At 30.6% G+C, this 18797-nt stretch overlaps 2 protein-coding genes across 2 annotated transcripts in view; both read right to left on the bottom strand.

The window, feature by feature from the left end:
• LOC137394498 (receptor-type tyrosine-protein phosphatase epsilon-like) overlaps nt 1-11420 on the bottom strand; it is a 25352-nt gene extending 13932 nt beyond the window's left edge. The window contains exons 1-2 of the mRNA XM_068081224.1: nt 11325-11420; nt 10899-11040 (exon numbers count right to left, since the gene is read on the bottom strand). Of these exons, the coding sequence (XP_067937325.1) occupies nt 10899-10967 (69 nt within the window). The 5' untranslated portion in view covers nt 10968-11040; nt 11325-11420. The remainder of the gene's footprint in view (nt 1-10898; nt 11041-11324) is intronic.
• Nucleotides 11154-18797, bottom strand: part of LOC137389968 (receptor-type tyrosine-protein phosphatase kappa-like) — a 24004-nt gene continuing 16360 nt past the window's right edge. Inside the window, exons 13-19 of the mRNA XM_068076173.1 lie at nt 18358-18394; nt 16651-16748; nt 13507-13638; nt 12361-12500; nt 12016-12166; nt 11325-11429; nt 11154-11183 (exon numbers count right to left, since the gene is read on the bottom strand). Coding sequence (XP_067932274.1) covers nt 11154-11183; nt 11325-11429; nt 12016-12166; nt 12361-12500; nt 13507-13638; nt 16651-16748; nt 18358-18394 — 693 coding nt within the window. The remainder of the gene's footprint in view (nt 11184-11324; nt 11430-12015; nt 12167-12360; nt 12501-13506; nt 13639-16650; nt 16749-18357; nt 18395-18797) is intronic.

Here is an 18797-nt window from a genome sequence, read left to right on the forward strand (position 1 = left end):
ATTTATATTACACCTACTATACAGTATACAGACTAAAGAGTAATATACTGCACGTTGACAACATAGTAATTTATATTACAGCTTCTATAGAGTATACAGACTAAAAATTAATATACTGTATGTAGACAAAATAGTCACTTATAATACCGCAACTATACAGTATACAAACAAAAGAGTAATATACTGTATGTAGACAAGATAGTCACTTATACTTCAACTACTATACAGTATACAGGCTAAAGAGTAATATACTGTATGTTGACAAAATAGTCACTTATATTACAGCTACTAGACAGAATACTGACTAAAGAGTGACATACTGTATGTAGACAACATAGTAAATTATATTACAGCTTTTATACAGTATATAGATTATAGAGTAGTATACTGTATGTAAACAAGATAGTCACATATATTATAGTTACTATATATTATACCGACTAAAAAGTAATAAACTGTATATAGACAAGACAGTCACTTATATTTCAACTACTATACAGTATACAGACTAAAAAGTAATATACTGCACGTTGACAAAGTAGTCATTTATATTACACCTACTATACAGTATACAGACTAAAAAGTAATATACTGCATGTTGACAAAATAGTAATTTATATTACAGGTACTATACGGTATACAAACTAAAAAGTAATATACTGTATGTAGACAAGATAGTCACTCACATTACAACTACTAAACAGTATATAGACTAAAAAGTAATATACTGTATGTAAGCAAGATAGTAACTTATATTACAGCAACTATACAGCATACAGGCAAAAGAATAATATACCGTGTGTTGAAACGATAGTAACTTATATTACTGCTACTACAAATTATACCGACTAAAAAGTAATAAACTGTATATAGACAATGTAGTCACTTATATTTCAACGACTATACAGTATACAGACTAAAGAGTGACATACTGTATGTAGACAAATTAGTAATTTATATTGGCGCTACTATAGAGTATACAGACTAAAGAGTATTATACTGTATGTTGACAAGGTAGTCATTTATATTACACCTACTATAGATTATACAGAATAAAGAGTAATATACTGCACGTTGACAACATAGTAATTGATATTACAGCTACTATACAGTATACAAACGAAAAAGAAATATACTGTATGTAGACAAGATAGTCACTTATACTTCAACTACTATACAGTATACAGGCTAAAAAGTAATATACTGTTTGTAGACAAGATAGTAACTTATATTACAGCTACTATACAGTATACAAACTAAAGAGTAATATACTGTATGTAGACTACATAGTCACTTATAATTCAACAACTATACAGTATACAGAATAAAAAGTAATATACTGTATGTTGACAAAATAGTAATTTATATTACAGGTACTATACAGTATACAAACTAAAAAGTAATATACTGTATGTAGACAAGATAGTAACTTATATTACCGCTACTATATATTATACCGACTAGAAAGTAATAAACTGGATATTGAAGAGATAGTCACTTATATTACAACTAGTATACAGTATACAGACTAAAGAGTATTATACTGTATAATGACAAAGTAGTCATTAATATTACACCTACTATACAGTATACAGACTAAAGAGTAATATACTGCACGTTGACAACATAGTAATTTATATTACAGCTACTATAGAGTATACAGACTAAAATGTAATATACTGTATGTAGACAAAATAGTCACTTATAATACCGCAACTATACAGTATACAAACGAAAGAGTAATATACTGTATGTAGACAAGATAGTCACTTATAGTTCAACTACTATACAGTATACAGGCTAAAGATTAATATACTGTATGTTGACAAAATAGTCACTTATATTACAGCTACTAGACAGAATACTGACTAAAGAATGACATACTGTATGTAGACAACATAGTAAATTATATTACAGCTTTTATACAGTATATAGATTATAGAGTAATATACTGTATGTAAACAAGAAAGTCACATATATTATAGTTACTATATATTATACCGACTAAAAAGTAGTAAACTGTATATAGACAAGATAGTCACTTATATTTCAACTACTATACAGTATACAGACTAAAAAGTAATATACTGCACGTTGACAAAGTAGTCATTTATATTACACCTACTATACAGTTTACAGACTAAAGAGTAATATACTGCACGTTGACAACATAGTAACTTATATTACAGCTACTATACAGTACAGAGACTAGAGAGTAATATACTGTATGTTGACATGACATTCAGTTATATTACAACTACTATACAGTATACAGACTAAAGAGGAATATACTACATGTTGACAAAATAGTCACTTTTAAAATCGCAACTATGCAGTATACAAACTAAAGTGTAATATATTGTATGTAGACAAGATAGTCACTTATATAACAGCTTCTATACAGTATACAGGCTAAAGAGTAATATACTGTATGTTGACAAAATAGTCACTTATATTACAGCTACTATACAGTATACAGACTAAAGAATAATATACTGTATGTAAACAAGATAGTCACTTATCTTACAGCTACTATACAGTAAACAGACTAAAGAGTAATATACTGTATGTTGACATGACAGTCACTTAAAACACCGCAACTATACAGTATACAAACTAAAGAGTAAGATATTGTAAGTAGACCAGATAGTCACATATATAACAGCTTCTATACAGTACACATACTAAAAAGTAATATACTGTATGTTGACAAAATAGTAATTTATATTACAGGTACTATACGGTATACAAACTAAAAAGTAATATACTGTATGTAGACAAGATAGTCACTCACATTACAACTACTAAACAGCATAAAGACTAAAGAGTAATATACTGTATGTAAACAAGATAGTAACTTATATTACAGCTGCTATACAGCGTACAGGCAAAAGAGTAATATACCGTGTGTTGAAACGATAGTAACTTATATTACTGCTACTACATATTATACCGACTAAAAAGTAATAAACTGTATATAGACAATATAGTCACTTATATTTCAACGACTATACAGTATACAGACTAAAGAGTGACATACTGTATGTAGACAAATTAGTAATTTATATAGGCGCTACTATAAAGTATACAGACTAAAGAGTATTATACTGTATGTTGACAAGGTAGTCACTTATAATACCGCAACTATACAGTATACAAACGAAAAAGAAATATACTGTATGTAGACAAGATAGTCACTTATACTTCAACTACTATACAGTATACAGGCTAAAAAGTAATATACTGTTTGTAGACAAGATAGCAACTTATCTTACAGCTACTATACAGTATACAAACTAAAGAGTAATATACTGTATGTAGACTACATAGTCACTTATTTTTCAACTACTATACAGTATACAGACTAAAAAGTAATATACTGTATGTTGACAAAATAGTAATTTATATTACAAGTACTATACGGTATACAAACTAAAAAATAATATACTGTATGTAGACAAGATAGTCACTCACATTACAACTACTAAACAGTATACAGACTAAAGAGTAATATACTGCACATTGACAACATAGTAACTTATATTACAGCTACTGCACAGTACAGAGACTAGAGAGTAATATACTGTATGTTGACATGACAGTCAGTTATATTACAACTACTATACAGTAAACAGACTAAAGAGTAATATACTGTATGTTGACATGACAGTCACTTAAAACACCGCAACTATACAGTATACAAACTAAAGAGCAATATATTGTATCTAGACCAGATAGTCACATATATAACAGCTTCTATACAGTACACATACTAAAGAGTAATATACTGTATGTTGACAAAATAGCCACTTATATTTCAACTACTATACATTATACAGACTAAAAAGTAATATACTGTATGTTGACAAAATAGTAATTTATATTACAGCTACTATATGGTATACAAACTAAAAAGTAATATACTGTATGTAGACAAGATAGTCACTCACATTACAACTACTAAACAGTATACAGACTAAAGAGTAATATACTGCACGTTGACAACATAGTAACTTATATTACAGCTACTATACAGTACAGAGACTAGAGAGTAATATACTGTATGTTGACATGACAGTCAGTTATATTACAACTACTATACAGTATACAGACTAAAGAGGAATATACTACATGTTGACAAAATAGTCACTTTTAAAATCGCAACTATGCAGTATACAAACTAAAGAGTAATATATTGTATGTAGACAAGATAGTCACTTATATAACACCTTCTATACAGTATACAGGCTGAAGAGTAATATACTGTATGTTGACAAAATAGTCACTTATATTACAGCTACTATACAGTATACAGACTAAAGAATAATATACTGTATGTAAACAAGATAGTCACTTATCTTACAGCTACTATACAGTAAACAGACTAAAGAGTAATATACTGTATGTTGACATGACAGTCACTTAAAACACCGCAACTATACAGTATACAAACTAAAGAGTAATATATTGTATGTAGACCAGATAGTCACATTTATAACAGCTTCTATACAGTACACATACTAAAGAGTAATACAGCTGCTATACAGCATACAGGCAAAAGAGTAATATACCGTGTGTTGAAACGATAGTAACTTATATTACTGCTACTACATATTATACAGACTAAAAAGTAATATACTGTATGTTGACAAAATAGTAATTTATATTACAGGTACTATACGGTATACAAACTAAAAAGTAATATACTGTATGTAGACAAGATAGTCACTCACATTACAACTACTAAACAGTATACAGACTAAAGAGTAATATACTGTATGTAAACAAGATAGTAACTTATATTACAGCTGCTATACAGCATACAGGCAAAAGAGTAATATACCGTGTGTTGAAACGATAGTAACTTATATTACTGCTACTACATATTATACCGACTAAAAAGTAATAAACTGTATATAGACAATATAGTCACTAATATTTCAACGACTATACAGTATACAGACTAAAGAGTGACATACTGTATGTAGACAAATTAGTAATTTATATAAGCGCTACTATAGAGTATACAGACTAAAGAGTATTATACTGTATGTTGACAAGGTAGTCACTTATAATACCGCAACTATACCGTATACAAACGAAAAAGAAATATACTGTATGTAGACAAGATAGTCACTTATACTTCAACTACTATACAGTATACAGGCTAAAAAGTAATATACTGTTTGTAGACAAGATAGCAACTTATATTACAGCTACTATACAGTATACAAACTAAAGAGTAATATACTGTATGTAGACTACATAGTCACTTATATTTCAACTACTATACAGTATACAGACTAAAAAGTAATATACTGTATGTTGACAAAATAGTAATTTATATTACAGGTAATATACAGTATACAAACTAAAAAGTAATATACTGTATGTAGACCAGATAGTAACTTATATTACCGCTACTATATATTATACCGACTAGAAAGTAATAAACTGGATATTGAAGAGATAGTCACTTATATTACAACTAGTATACAGTATACAGACTAAAGAGTATTATACTGTAAAATGACAAAGTAGTCTTTTATATTACACCTACTATACAGTATACAGACTAAAGAGTAATGCATTGCACGTTGACAACATAGTAATTTATATTACAGCTACTATAGAGTATACAGACTAAAATGTAATATACTGTATGTAGACAAAATAGTCACTTATAATACCGCAACTATACAGTATACAAACGAAAGAGTAATATACTGTATTTAGACAAGATAGTAACTTATAGTTCAACTACTATACAGTATACAAGCTAAAGAGTAATATACTGTATGTTGACAAAATAGTCACTTATATTACAGCTACTACACAGAATACTGACTAAAGAATGATATACTGTATGTAGACAACATAGTAAATTATATTACAGCTTTTATACAGTATATAGATTATAGAGTAATATACTGTATGTAAACAAGATAGTCACATATATTATAGTTACTATATATTATACCGACTAAAAAGTAATAAACTGTATATAGACAAGATAGTCACTTATATTTCAACTACTATACAGTATACAGACTAAAAAGTAATATACTGCTCGTTGACAAAGTAGTCATTTATATTACACCTACTATACAGTATACAGACTAAAGAGTAATATACTGCACGTTGACAACATAGTAACTTATATTACAGGTACTATACAGTAGAGAGACTAGAGAGTAATATACTGTATGTTGACATGACAGTCAGTTATATTACAACTACTATACAGTATACAGACTAAAGAGGAATATACTACATGTTGACAAAATAGTCACTTTTAAAACCGCAACTATGCAGTATACAAACTAAAGAGTAATATATTGTATGTAGACAAGATAGTCACTTATATAACAGCTTCTATACAGTATACAGACTAAAGAGTAATATATTGTATGTAGACAAGATAGTCACTTATATAACAGCTTCTATACAGTATACAGACTAAAGAGTAATATACTGTATGTTGACAAAATAGTCACTTATATTACAGCTACTATACAGTAAACAGACTAAAGAGTAATATACTGTATGTTGACATGACAGTCACTTAAAACACCGCAACTATACAGTATACAAACTAAAGAGTAATATATTGTATGTAGACCAGATAGTCACATATATAACAGCTTCTATACAGTACACATACTAAAGAGTAAGATACTGTATGTTGACAAAATAGCCACTTATATTTCAACTACTATAAAGTATACAGACTAAAAAGTAATATACCTTACGTTGACAAAATAGTAATTTATATTACATGTACTATACGGTATACAAACTAAAAAGTAATATACTGTATGTAGACAAGATAGTCACTCACATTACAACTACTAAACAGTATACAGACTAATGAGTAATATACTGTATGTAAACAAGATAGTAACTTATATTACAGCTGCTATACAGCATACAGGCAAAAGAGTAATATACCGTGTGTTGAAACGATAGTAACTTATATTACTGCTACTACATATTATACCGACTAAAAAGTAATAAACTGTATATAAACAATATAGTCACTTATATTTCAACGACTATACAGTATACAGACTAAAGAGTGACATTCTGTATGTAGACAAATTAGTAATTTATATAGGCGCTACTATAGAGTATACAGACTAAAGAGTATTATACTGTATGTTGACAAGGTAGTCATTTATATTACACCTACTATAGAGTATACAGACTAAAGAGTAATATACTGCACGTTGACAACATAGTAATTGATATTACAGCTACTATACAGTATACAAACGAAAAAGAAATATACTGTATGTAGACAAGATAGTCACTTATACTTCAACTACTATACAGTATACAGGCTAAAAAGTAATATACTGTTTGTAGACAAGATAGTAACTTATATTACAACTACTATACAGTATACAAACTAAAGAGTAATATACTGTATGTAGACTACATAGTCACTTATATTTCAACAACCATACAGTATACAGAATAAAAAGTAATATACTGTATGTTGACAAAATAGTAATTTATATTACAGGTACTATTCAGTATACAAACTAAAAAGTAATATACTGTATGTAGACAAGATAGTAACTTATATTATCGCTACTATGTATTATACCGACTAGAAAGTAATAAACTGGATATTGAAGAGATAGTCACTTATATTACAACTAGTATACAGTATACAGACTAAAGAGTATTATACTGTATAATGACAAAGTAGTCATTCATATTACACCTACTATACAGTATACAGACTAAAGAGTAATATACTGTATGTTGACAAAATAGTCACTTATATTTCAACTACTATACAGTATACAGACTAAAGAGTAATATACTGTATGTTGACATGACAGTCACTTAAAACACCGCAACTATACAGTATACAAACTAAAGAGTAATATATTGTATGTAGACCAGATAGTCACATATATAACAGCTTCTATACAGTACACATACTAAAGAGTAATATACTGTATGTTGACAAAATAGCCACTTATCTTTCAACTACTATACAGTATACAGACTAAAAAGTAATATACTGTATGTTGACAAAATAGTAATTTATATTACAGGTACTATACGGTATACAAACTAAAAAGTAATATACTGTATGTAGACAAGATAGTCACCCACATTACAACTACTAAACAGTATACAGACTAAAGAGTAATATAGTCACTTATATAACAGCTTCTATACAGTATACAGACTAAAGAGTAATATACTGTATGTTGACAAAATAGTCACTTATATTACAGCTACCATACAGTATACAGACTAAAAAGTAATATACGTTATGTTGACAAAATAGTAATTTATATTACAGGTACTATACGGTATACAAACTAAAAAGTAATATACTGTATATAGACAAAATATTCACTTATATTACAGCTACTATACAGTATACAGACTAAAGAGTAATATACTGTATGTAGACTAGATAGTCACTTATATTTCAACTACTATACAGTATACAGACTAAAGATTAATATACTGTACGTTGACAAGAAGCTCACTTTCATTACAACTGATAGCATTAATATATCCTGTTTTGTTAACCTGGCTCTCTGGCATCATAATTCTGTGAGACTCAACTGTAACAGAGTTCAGCAAACAGTCATCCAATCATGCAAACCCTCATCTAAATCGAGTTTACTAAAGTGTCTCTACCTGAACAACTATAGAGTTGTCTTATCAACTGCATTGCCATCCGCCTGGCTGATTGTATAATTTAGTAGAGGAATCATGTCAAAGTTCTGCAACAATCATGAACACTCTAACAACATTATACACTGCTCTAAACAGTGCAAACTATTTTGGCATCTTCTCTTATGGGGGCTTCAAATGTCTCGCACTTAACCTTTCAAGGTGCAGCTAAAAGAATTTCTCTTTAAATATGATACGCTATGATCAACATTTCGCGCCTATACATTCCCCTAAACTTGGAGTCATCCTCTTTATGTTACTTCCAATGACATAAGACTTATAATTAAATGACCCATGAACATACCAGTTATTATAAACTACTAATATTAGTGGTTTACAAAGATTTTAAGCTATAGTTTTAATGCTACCTACTGAGGCATACACTCACTGCAAATAAATCCCTCATTTGTTACAAAAACCGACGGCTATTCTTCTGCAGTTGTAAGGTGTGCTAAGTAGGAATCTGAATGTCTCGCGAGTACCCCATACGCTCATCCCCTTTAATTGAAAATTGAAAAGCGTACCTAGAGATGATAATCTTAAGTTACTGTCACACAACTTGATACATTAATACAAAAGTATTTAAAATAGAAAACCAATTAAAAGTAATAATAACTACGGCATATTTAAAACATGCTGTAGTAAAAATACCTTAAACTTTGGTTTTAGAGCCATTTGCCATTATTAATACCAGGACATGTTACAATGAATATTCCAAGCAGCAAATTAGGCTGGTAAACTTATGTGGTATTCGATAAAATTGTAAACTTTAATACTAGAAATGAGAATGCCAACTATCTTCTTTAGTATTTTTAGTACTGCTTAGCGTAACGTAAACACTCTTGGAATGAATTACATGTATTTACGTTGTAGGAATGGTTATAAACTGCTTCTTTTTTCAAGCATTTTTCAAAGTCAGCAAAACTATAAAGCAACAAGTTACAAGTGTATCATTTGCTCCACTAATGAAACCATTATATCAACGATCTATATATATTTTTTTCTCAAACTTTGTCATTTGTTTGCTGTCATGCGTTTGGATGAATCTGTCACCACTTGTCTGTCTGTGTTCAGCTATTAAAATCTTGGAATTACAATGTTGCAATTACAATTACAATGTTGTAATCCTATTGTCTACCCACAAGCCCATGAAAGATCTTACAATTTATCGCTCTTACTATATACTTCATACACCTTTTTACCGATTTTACTTGCTAAATGACGTAATAATTGAAACTATAAGCTCTATGAAGCACGATAGAGTTTCATAGAATTATTAATATAAACTCTATGAAATGCAATGCTTTTTCAGATTTGCGTGAACTTATATTTCCGGTTTTTCGTAAGGTTCAGTTTTTAAATCGGTGAAGGCCAATACTTTGCACGCGGACAATTGCATTATCTCGAGTAGGAATAGCCACTACATTCTTTTTCCGTTCGGTCAGACAAAGACAGACCGATATCTCATTTGTACCAGTATCGAGAGGTACCGGACCGGTATTGTCGCATTCAAAGTTTTGAATGATATCTTCTGCTAGAACAGTAACCTTTTTTTATACACAGAAATCTATGCACGGAATTTTTATTATTAGTTCAATCTACAAAATGTATTCAGGATTTCTATTTTGTTTTCTCAGTTCGTATTATTGCATCATTACCAAATCAGCTTTTATTTAAGTGTAATCGTAGCAAAACAGAATTAATTTAGCTATTAGTTGGTAATTATTTTACATTTAAACACTTTCATAGCTGTTTCATTTTGTTTCTTAATGTATTTGACCTGTACAAAACATTTTTCTCATGATATGAAGTTTGAAAGTTGGAATGGTAACTGCTGTTATATGTTAAATAAAAATAAGTTTTTTGTGTAAAGACTTTTATTACCCGGGCAACGCCAGGCATTCACCTAGTAACTTCTAAAAGTGAAAGTTTCTGGCTGACAGATACAGTTGATTTACATACGCAGTGGAAAATGGAAACTATTTCATAAACCTGCTATCAGTTCGGTCTACTAGCATACTCACTACTATGAACTTACATTACCGCTGAATAAAACACCAAGCATCATAGTAATAAACCGTTTGTGATGAAAAAATAATGTTAATTCTATTGGAAATAGAATACCTGAAAGCAAACAAACAGGGATGACATAGAACTACCATAGACAACCAACATAAGAGTTGACATACGTGGCAGCACGCTCTGGTCCCTATTTTGATGTCTGTTCTCGAGAGCCTTTCCTGCGGAGAACTGGTCATCAGTATTGGGAGAGCATGTAATCTTGCTTCTATCAAACATCAGTTCCAATGTGCACTTCTCCTTACCATTTCTCTGTGAGTGAAACAAGTTGCATGGATTGACCAGTCAAAATTTACATCTGCCTTATATGGTCATGCGCCGTCTAATGCAATGCACACTGACTCATTTTCAGGCTTTCGATTACCCTATATGCCAATGTGGCCCGCCTTTCTTTTCTGGAGTTGAAATTCACCATCACACACCTTGTCGTTAGAGTATTGTATATACGCCTATTCACTCACCACCTAAATCCACAATTTCTCACTATGAGAAGCAGCATTTGATATCAGTAAATAGGGTTCAGTTTGGAAACTTACATTCCTCCACTTGTCTAGTTTCTCATCAAATTGAGCACAAGTTACAGCCGTTTCTCCACAGACAAGAGCTTCTACCAGCACCTCATAGAGAAACGCATATTGCTCCTGAAACATACCCGCAGAGATATCCATAAATACACGATGCAAAAGCTAAATTATGCTAAAACAGTGAAACAGGATAGGCAACGAAATGAACATTCTAACTAATCATACAACATGATCTCTCAAACGTAAAATATTCTAGATGAATTTTGACATAAAATTCCCTGACCTACTACTGAACTTGACCAAGCTATAATAACAAATAGGATAAACAGTTGACAATTAACTATTTTTAACAAATATCATCTTTTGACCCTAAATCACTTTTAATTTGACTTAACCTTGATGCCTGAAACCACTTGTGAAACTCTCAAAGCTTCAACTGTGTTTTATGCACATTTAAATTTTACAAATGGTGGACATGTCGCTGTCTGAATGGCATTCTGGGTGATTACAGACCTAAAGACAGGAATGAAATGGGACATTTATGAAGGTTTGCACAAGGTAACTGGTCCTAATGTTGAATCATGTAGGCAGGTACTAATGCTGAAACTGACCAGAGGTGATCAATATATATCCCCACATTACCCCAAATGTTTTTCGACCATACTAAAAGAAATTGTCATCTCAGATCTCCGAAAAACCATACCACAGTTTTAATCAATTTAGGCCTCTGCAATCTCATTCTATGAACACAAGCCACCACATTCACTTTTGATTGTGATTTTTTAGGTTGGTTCATTGCCTCTTCAATCAGCAGATCTAGAGCAATGAATGTCCCAGTTCTTCCAACACCTGCACTAAAAGCAGATATATGAGTAGAATTACATTAGATTACATTAAGATCGCGGAGAGCGCCTTAGAAACAATTAAATGCTTTATTCTGAGGGTAAAAGGTTAAAAGCAGATCAAGTTCGTAAACTATTTTAGAAGCGGGGGACAGGAAGATATTGAGGATGGATACGCCTAGTAAAATACTAGTGCTCGTACTCACCTGCAGTGTACTATTGTAGGAGCTGCATTAATAGCCATTTCCTGTTTGACTCTGTGCCTGAAGTCCAGTAACCCAGCAGTAGTTGGAACTCCATGTTCAGGCCATGCGGTAAAGTGAAAAAGTCGGACTGCCCTTGTTCTCTAAAGACATAATTGCTCAGCATGTTAGGCTGTTGTACACCAAAATAAATTGTTGAATGTATTTTGCTTTGAGAAAAACATGATCTGTACGCTACTGATCTTCTGTCATTTTCTAGAACTTGAGACCTTTTTTAGACTTTTCGACTTCCCTTGTTGTAACCGTCATCTGAATCAATTTAGCTCCTTCTGATTAGTTTGGAAGCAGTTGTACCTACCTTTTCAATGTTTTGTTGTAATAATATTCATTGTACATAATTATACAACCTTAAAATGTCATGCAAGCACTCAATAAACATTCTCGCAGTGAGCCATTTCCTTTAGAAGGTATTCACAAAATGAAAAATTAACCTGTTTGAACTTGTAACCAGAATAAAAAATCCCAAACTGTAGCTCTATATAACTACAGTAGTTGTAAAAGATGAAAATGGCTGTACTGTTATCATTATACACCTATAGGCTCATCTAATCTTTCTGTTAGTTTTATTATGTAAAGGCAAGACATCACCGCTTATCAATTTGTCACTTTGAAATAGCAAGTGCTGTAAGTTATACTGAAACAATGATAAAGGTTAGAATGACAAACAAAATATAGTGTAAAGAAAAACTTTGGCAGAGACATTTGAGATAGACAAAAAATAAAGCAGTTTTCACCCTTGTGCAATTATTAGTCGTCTAGCACCAGACAACCTGTTACCCTAAATCAACTAAGTATATCAACCTAGAAGTCTCATTTTCACTCCTAAGCAATTACCTATATTTCTATTTTGGAAACATGTCATTGAACATATTCTGCAAAAAGTGGTAAGGATAAAGAAGTTTCAAAGGAATTATTATTGCTGTTTGTAAGGTAAATATTTCAATATATACTCGGCTCCATGAGGAGAGAAATATATATCAGGAATTCATTATTAGGCTAGAATTTACGTAAGCGCAAACAGTGAATGACCGAACACACTACGAGACACAGACTTAAGATGTAGTAGGGTAATGGACAGGTGGCACCTACTTCTCCAAAAGTGTATTCGAGTTTTCTGATTGTGTACTCAGCAAACCTTTGTTCTTCCACCAGCCTCACCTCAAACCTCCCAAATACTTCACAAGAAATCTCTCCCTCTGGGTAGTAGATAGAGCATTTGGCCTATTCCAGAAAGAAAAAACATATTACTCAATTACTCTCAATGGCTTGACACAAGTTGTCTCTAAACTGCAGCAAAGCAAAACTTATGAAGAAACACTCATCTAGTTTCATTCCATTTTTTATCAAGATACCTACATATATATATATAAATATATATATATATAAATATATATATAAATATCAGTGTTTATCTGTCATTCGTCTGTCAAGCTGTAGCCATAAAGTCTTATGAACTAAAAATGACCATCACAAGGATTTGAACTTGGAGCCTCCAGGTTGCTGTGCCACGAATTATTTGGCCACATACTTGTGCAGCGTTTGCAAAAATACCAGCACTCCTAGATCTTAGCTTGCGTGCCACCATTACTGATTACGAACCAAACTTCGCCTCATTTCTTTATTCAGGTCTACAGCTTTTAAATAATTTCTTTATTTGTTTTAATTAAAACTAGTTTTCTTTATAACCATCTTTAATCAGTTTCATTTAAAACATGGTTGTTTGTATAAATATAGCCGTTTCATTTAAAACATGGTTGTTTGTACAAATATTGCCATTTCATTTAAAACATGGTTGTTTGTATAAATATTGTCATTTCATTTAAAACATGGTTGTTTGTATGAATATTGCCATTTCATTTAAACCATGGTTGTTTGTATAAATATTGCCGTTTTATTTAAAACATGGTTGTTTGTATAAATATTGCCGTTTCATTTAAAACATGGTTGTTTGTATAAATATTGCCATTTCATTTAAAACATGGTTGTTTGTAAAAATAATGCCATTTCATTTAAAACATGGTTGTTTGTATGAATATTGCCGTTTCGTTTAAAACATGGTTGTTTGTATGAATATTGCCGTTTCATTTAAAACATGGTTGTTGGTATGAATATTGCCATTTCATTTGAAACATGGTTGTTTGTATGAATATTGGCGTGTCATTTAAAACATGGTTATTTGTATAAAAATATTGCCATTTCATTTAAAACATGGTTGTTTGTATGAATATAGCCGTTTCATTTAAAACATGGTTGTTTGTATAAATATTGCCATTTCATTTAAAACATGGTTGTTTGTATAAATATTGCCGTGTCATTTAAAACATGGTTGTTTGTATGAATATTGCCGTTTCATTTAAAACATGGTTGTTTGTATAAATATTGCCGTTTCATTTAAAACATGGTTGTTTGTATAAATATGGCCGTTTCATTTAAAACATGGTTGTTTGTAAAAATAATGCCATTTCATTTAAAACATGGTTGTTTGTATGAATATTGCCGTTTTATTTAAAACATGGTTGTTTGTATGAATATTGCCGTTTCATTTAAAACATGGTTGTTTGTATAAATATTGTCATTTCATTTAAAACATGGTTGTTTGTATGAATATTGCCATTTTATTTAAAACACGGTTGTTTGTATAAATATTGCCATTTCATTTAAAACATGGTTGTTTGTATAAATATTGCCATTTCATTTAAAACATGGTTGTTTGTATAAATATTGCCATTTCATTTAAAACATGGTTGTTTGTATAAATATTGCCGTTTCATTTAAAACATGGTTGTTTGTATAAATATTGCTGTTTAAAACATGGTTGTTTGTATAAATATTGCCATTTCATTTAAAACATGGTTGTTTGTATAAATATTGCCATTTCATTTAAAACATGGTTGTTTGTATAAATAATCCCGTTTCATTTAAAACATGGTTTTTTTTATAAATATTGCCATTTCATTTAAACCATGGTTGTTTGTATAAATATTCCCGTTTCATTTAAAACATGGTTTTTTTTTATAAATATTGCCATTTCATTTAAACCATGGTTGTTTGTATAAATATTGCCATTTCATTTAAAACATGGTTGTTTGTATAAATATTGCCATTTCATTTAAAACATGGTTGTTAGTATAAATATTCCCGTTTCATTTAAAACATGGTTTTTTTTATAAATATTGCCATTTCATTTAAACCATGGTTGTTTGTATAAATACTCCCGTTTCATTTAAAACATGGTTGTTTGTATAAATATTGCCATTTCATTTAAAACATGGTTGTTTGTATAAATATTCCCGTTTCATTTAAAACATGGTTGTTTGTATAAATATTGCTGTTTAAAACATGGTTGTTTGTATAAATATTGCCATTTTTTAATTTAATATGGGTATAGCACAATAACATACACAATTTCCTTTCCTAAAAAGATGAGTATCGAGTTCTTTGCGCTTGTTCATCATAAAAGCCCATAATAGAATTTGTTTTATGTATTCTTTCACACAATTTTTTTTCAAATTTCACGAATTTGTGATTTACATTATCTTTTCATTCGGCCACACCAAGAACATCGGTTACTCTCGCATGTCTCAGTGATGTATTTTATTCCGATACCTCATTTTTACATTTGTACCAGTATCGCTACATTCAAAATTTTATTGGATAGCTTCTACAGCAACAGTAATCATTTTTATTCGCACACTTCTACCTACTGATTATTACTATTAATTCATTTTGTATATTCATGATTTTTATTCAGTATCAAATATTTTTATTGCAATCATTTTAGTGGAAAAAACATGATCTATCCATTGTCTGCTAATTGTTTTATATTAAAACATATTTACCATTGTCTTATTTTTTCTGTTTAATTTTTGAACTGCGCAAAACATCTTTCTCATGATACAAAATTTTAAAGGATTTATATTTTAATATAACAAAATTCATATACAAAAATCAAGTCCTTTGAGATATTACACATTGTATGGAATTTTGGGGGTTGATATGTCTACTGAAGCCACCACTCTAAAAATGCATAAGGCGCCATTTGTTTATTTGATGGTGGTGTGGAAATGACAATAGTAGGTGTCAGCTAGCTTCAATACCTTCATATAAATGTTAGTATGGCAAATGCTGTCTGTTAAACAAAAATTAATTTTCCGTGCAAAAACCTTTTTTATTACGCATGCAACGCCAATTATTCATCTAATTAAAGCATATTCTGAAGGTCGTCTGTCGTACCTTGTTGGCCTCCACTGGATTCGTCAACATAACAATAGTAGAAGAATTGGTATCATGAATCATCCTCCACATGTCTTCAATAGTCTGGTCAATCGGACCTGGTAGGATGACCAGAGAATCCAATACATGCAAGAGGAACAACTACTAAAGTTAAGTACATAAACAAGCTTTTGAAACATTGATCAACATTTAAATTCAAGTGTTTGACAAATGTGTAAACACAATCACTCAAATAGGAGAAACAAATGTCATTGACTGCATATTCTGCTTTTGAGATAACATAATAATAGAGAGTGAGCGGAGTTACGACATCACATAGTTAACAAAAACACTACATCGACACCAATACAATAATATGTGGTTAGTACTACATTAGCTCATTGGTAACAATATAATAGTATATGGATACCAATACATTAGTGGTTAGTACTATATTAGCTCATTGGTAACAATATAATAGTATATGGATACCAATACAATAGTGGCTAGCACTATATTAGCTCATTGGTAACAATATAATAGTATATGGACACCAATACAATAGTGGTTAGTACTATATTAGCTCATTGGTAACAATATAATAGTATATGGACACCAATACATAGTGGCTAGTACTACATTAGCTCATTGGTAACAATATAATAGTATATGGACACCAATGCAATAGTGGCTAGTACTATATTAGCTCATTGGTAACAATATAATAGTATACGGACACCAATACAATAGTGACTAGTACTACATTAGCTCATTGGTAACAATATAATAGTATATGGACACCAATACAATAGTGGTTAGTACTATATTAGCTCATTGGTAACAATATAATAGTATATGGACACCAATACATAGTGGCTAGTACTACATTAACTCATTGGTAACAATATAATAGTATATGGACACCAATACAATAGTGACTAGTACTACAAAAACTCATTGGTAACAATATAATAGTATATGGACACCAATACAATAGTGGTTAGTACTATATTAGCTCATTGGTAACAATATAATAGTATATGGATACCAATACAATAGTGGCTAGCACTACATTAGCTTATTGGTAACAATATAATAGTATATGGACGCCAATACAATAGTGGTTAGTACTATATTAGCTCATTGGTAACAATATAATAGTATATGGACACCAATACAATAACACGTGGTTAGTACTACATTAGCTCATTGGTAATAATAATATAGTATTTGGATACCGATACAATAGTGGCTAACACTAAATTAGCTCATTGGTAACAATATAATACTATACGGACACCGATGCAATAGTGGCTAGTACTACATTAGCTCCTTGGTAACAATATAATAGTATATGGACACCGATGCAATAGTGGCTAGCACTATATTAGCTCCTTGGTAACAATATAATAATATACGGACACCAATGTAATTATGGCTGCCATTAAAAAGAAAGCACTTGATGAATGGAACCAATACATTGAGTTTATATACAAAATAATACGAAAAAAATAGTTTTTTATTTCGAACAATTCGTTTTTCAAACAGGCTTTTGGAATGTATTATGGTCGAAAATGAAGGTTTGACTGTAGAATGAATGCGAGTCAATATCATATTATTGAGTTCATGAGAATGCTTTGTAAGAGGTAAAATGTCAAATATGATATGTGTGACATATGTGCAAACATATATGAGAAAGAATTATATTGCTTAAAATTGATAGGGTACCTTGGCATGCTATGAATTTATTTCTCTTCTTGGCATCCTGCAATCATATAGAGATGGTTGATAGCTTTAAGTTAGCAGAAAACTATGGCATACATTAAAGCAGATCTAGAAATTATGTCACCTCTACTGTTAGGAGGGCGCAACTCTAGAGAGAAACTGTCACCGTTTTGAAAGGGTCCAATCAAAAGGCTTATAAATAAAAATAATCACAGAAATATACTAAAACTATAATATTTCACACTCACTGTTTCTATTTACAGTTCATGAGGAGATGACAATGTAGCTTTGGAGGCTTTTTATGACAAAACATAGGATATAATATAAAACATTGATAATCAAAAACGCTTGAGCAGATCATGAAATCTGATATAATGGCAGGTTTTTAGTAGCAACGGATGAAGCAGAATCAACGAGTATGGAAAACTGTGTAATGAATTAAA

The sequence above is a fragment of the Watersipora subatra genome, chromosome 1 (assembly GCF_963576615.1).
Source record: "Watersipora subatra chromosome 1, tzWatSuba1.1, whole genome shotgun sequence".
NCBI classification, from domain to species: domain Eukaryota; kingdom Metazoa; phylum Bryozoa; class Gymnolaemata; order Cheilostomatida; family Watersiporidae; genus Watersipora; species Watersipora subatra.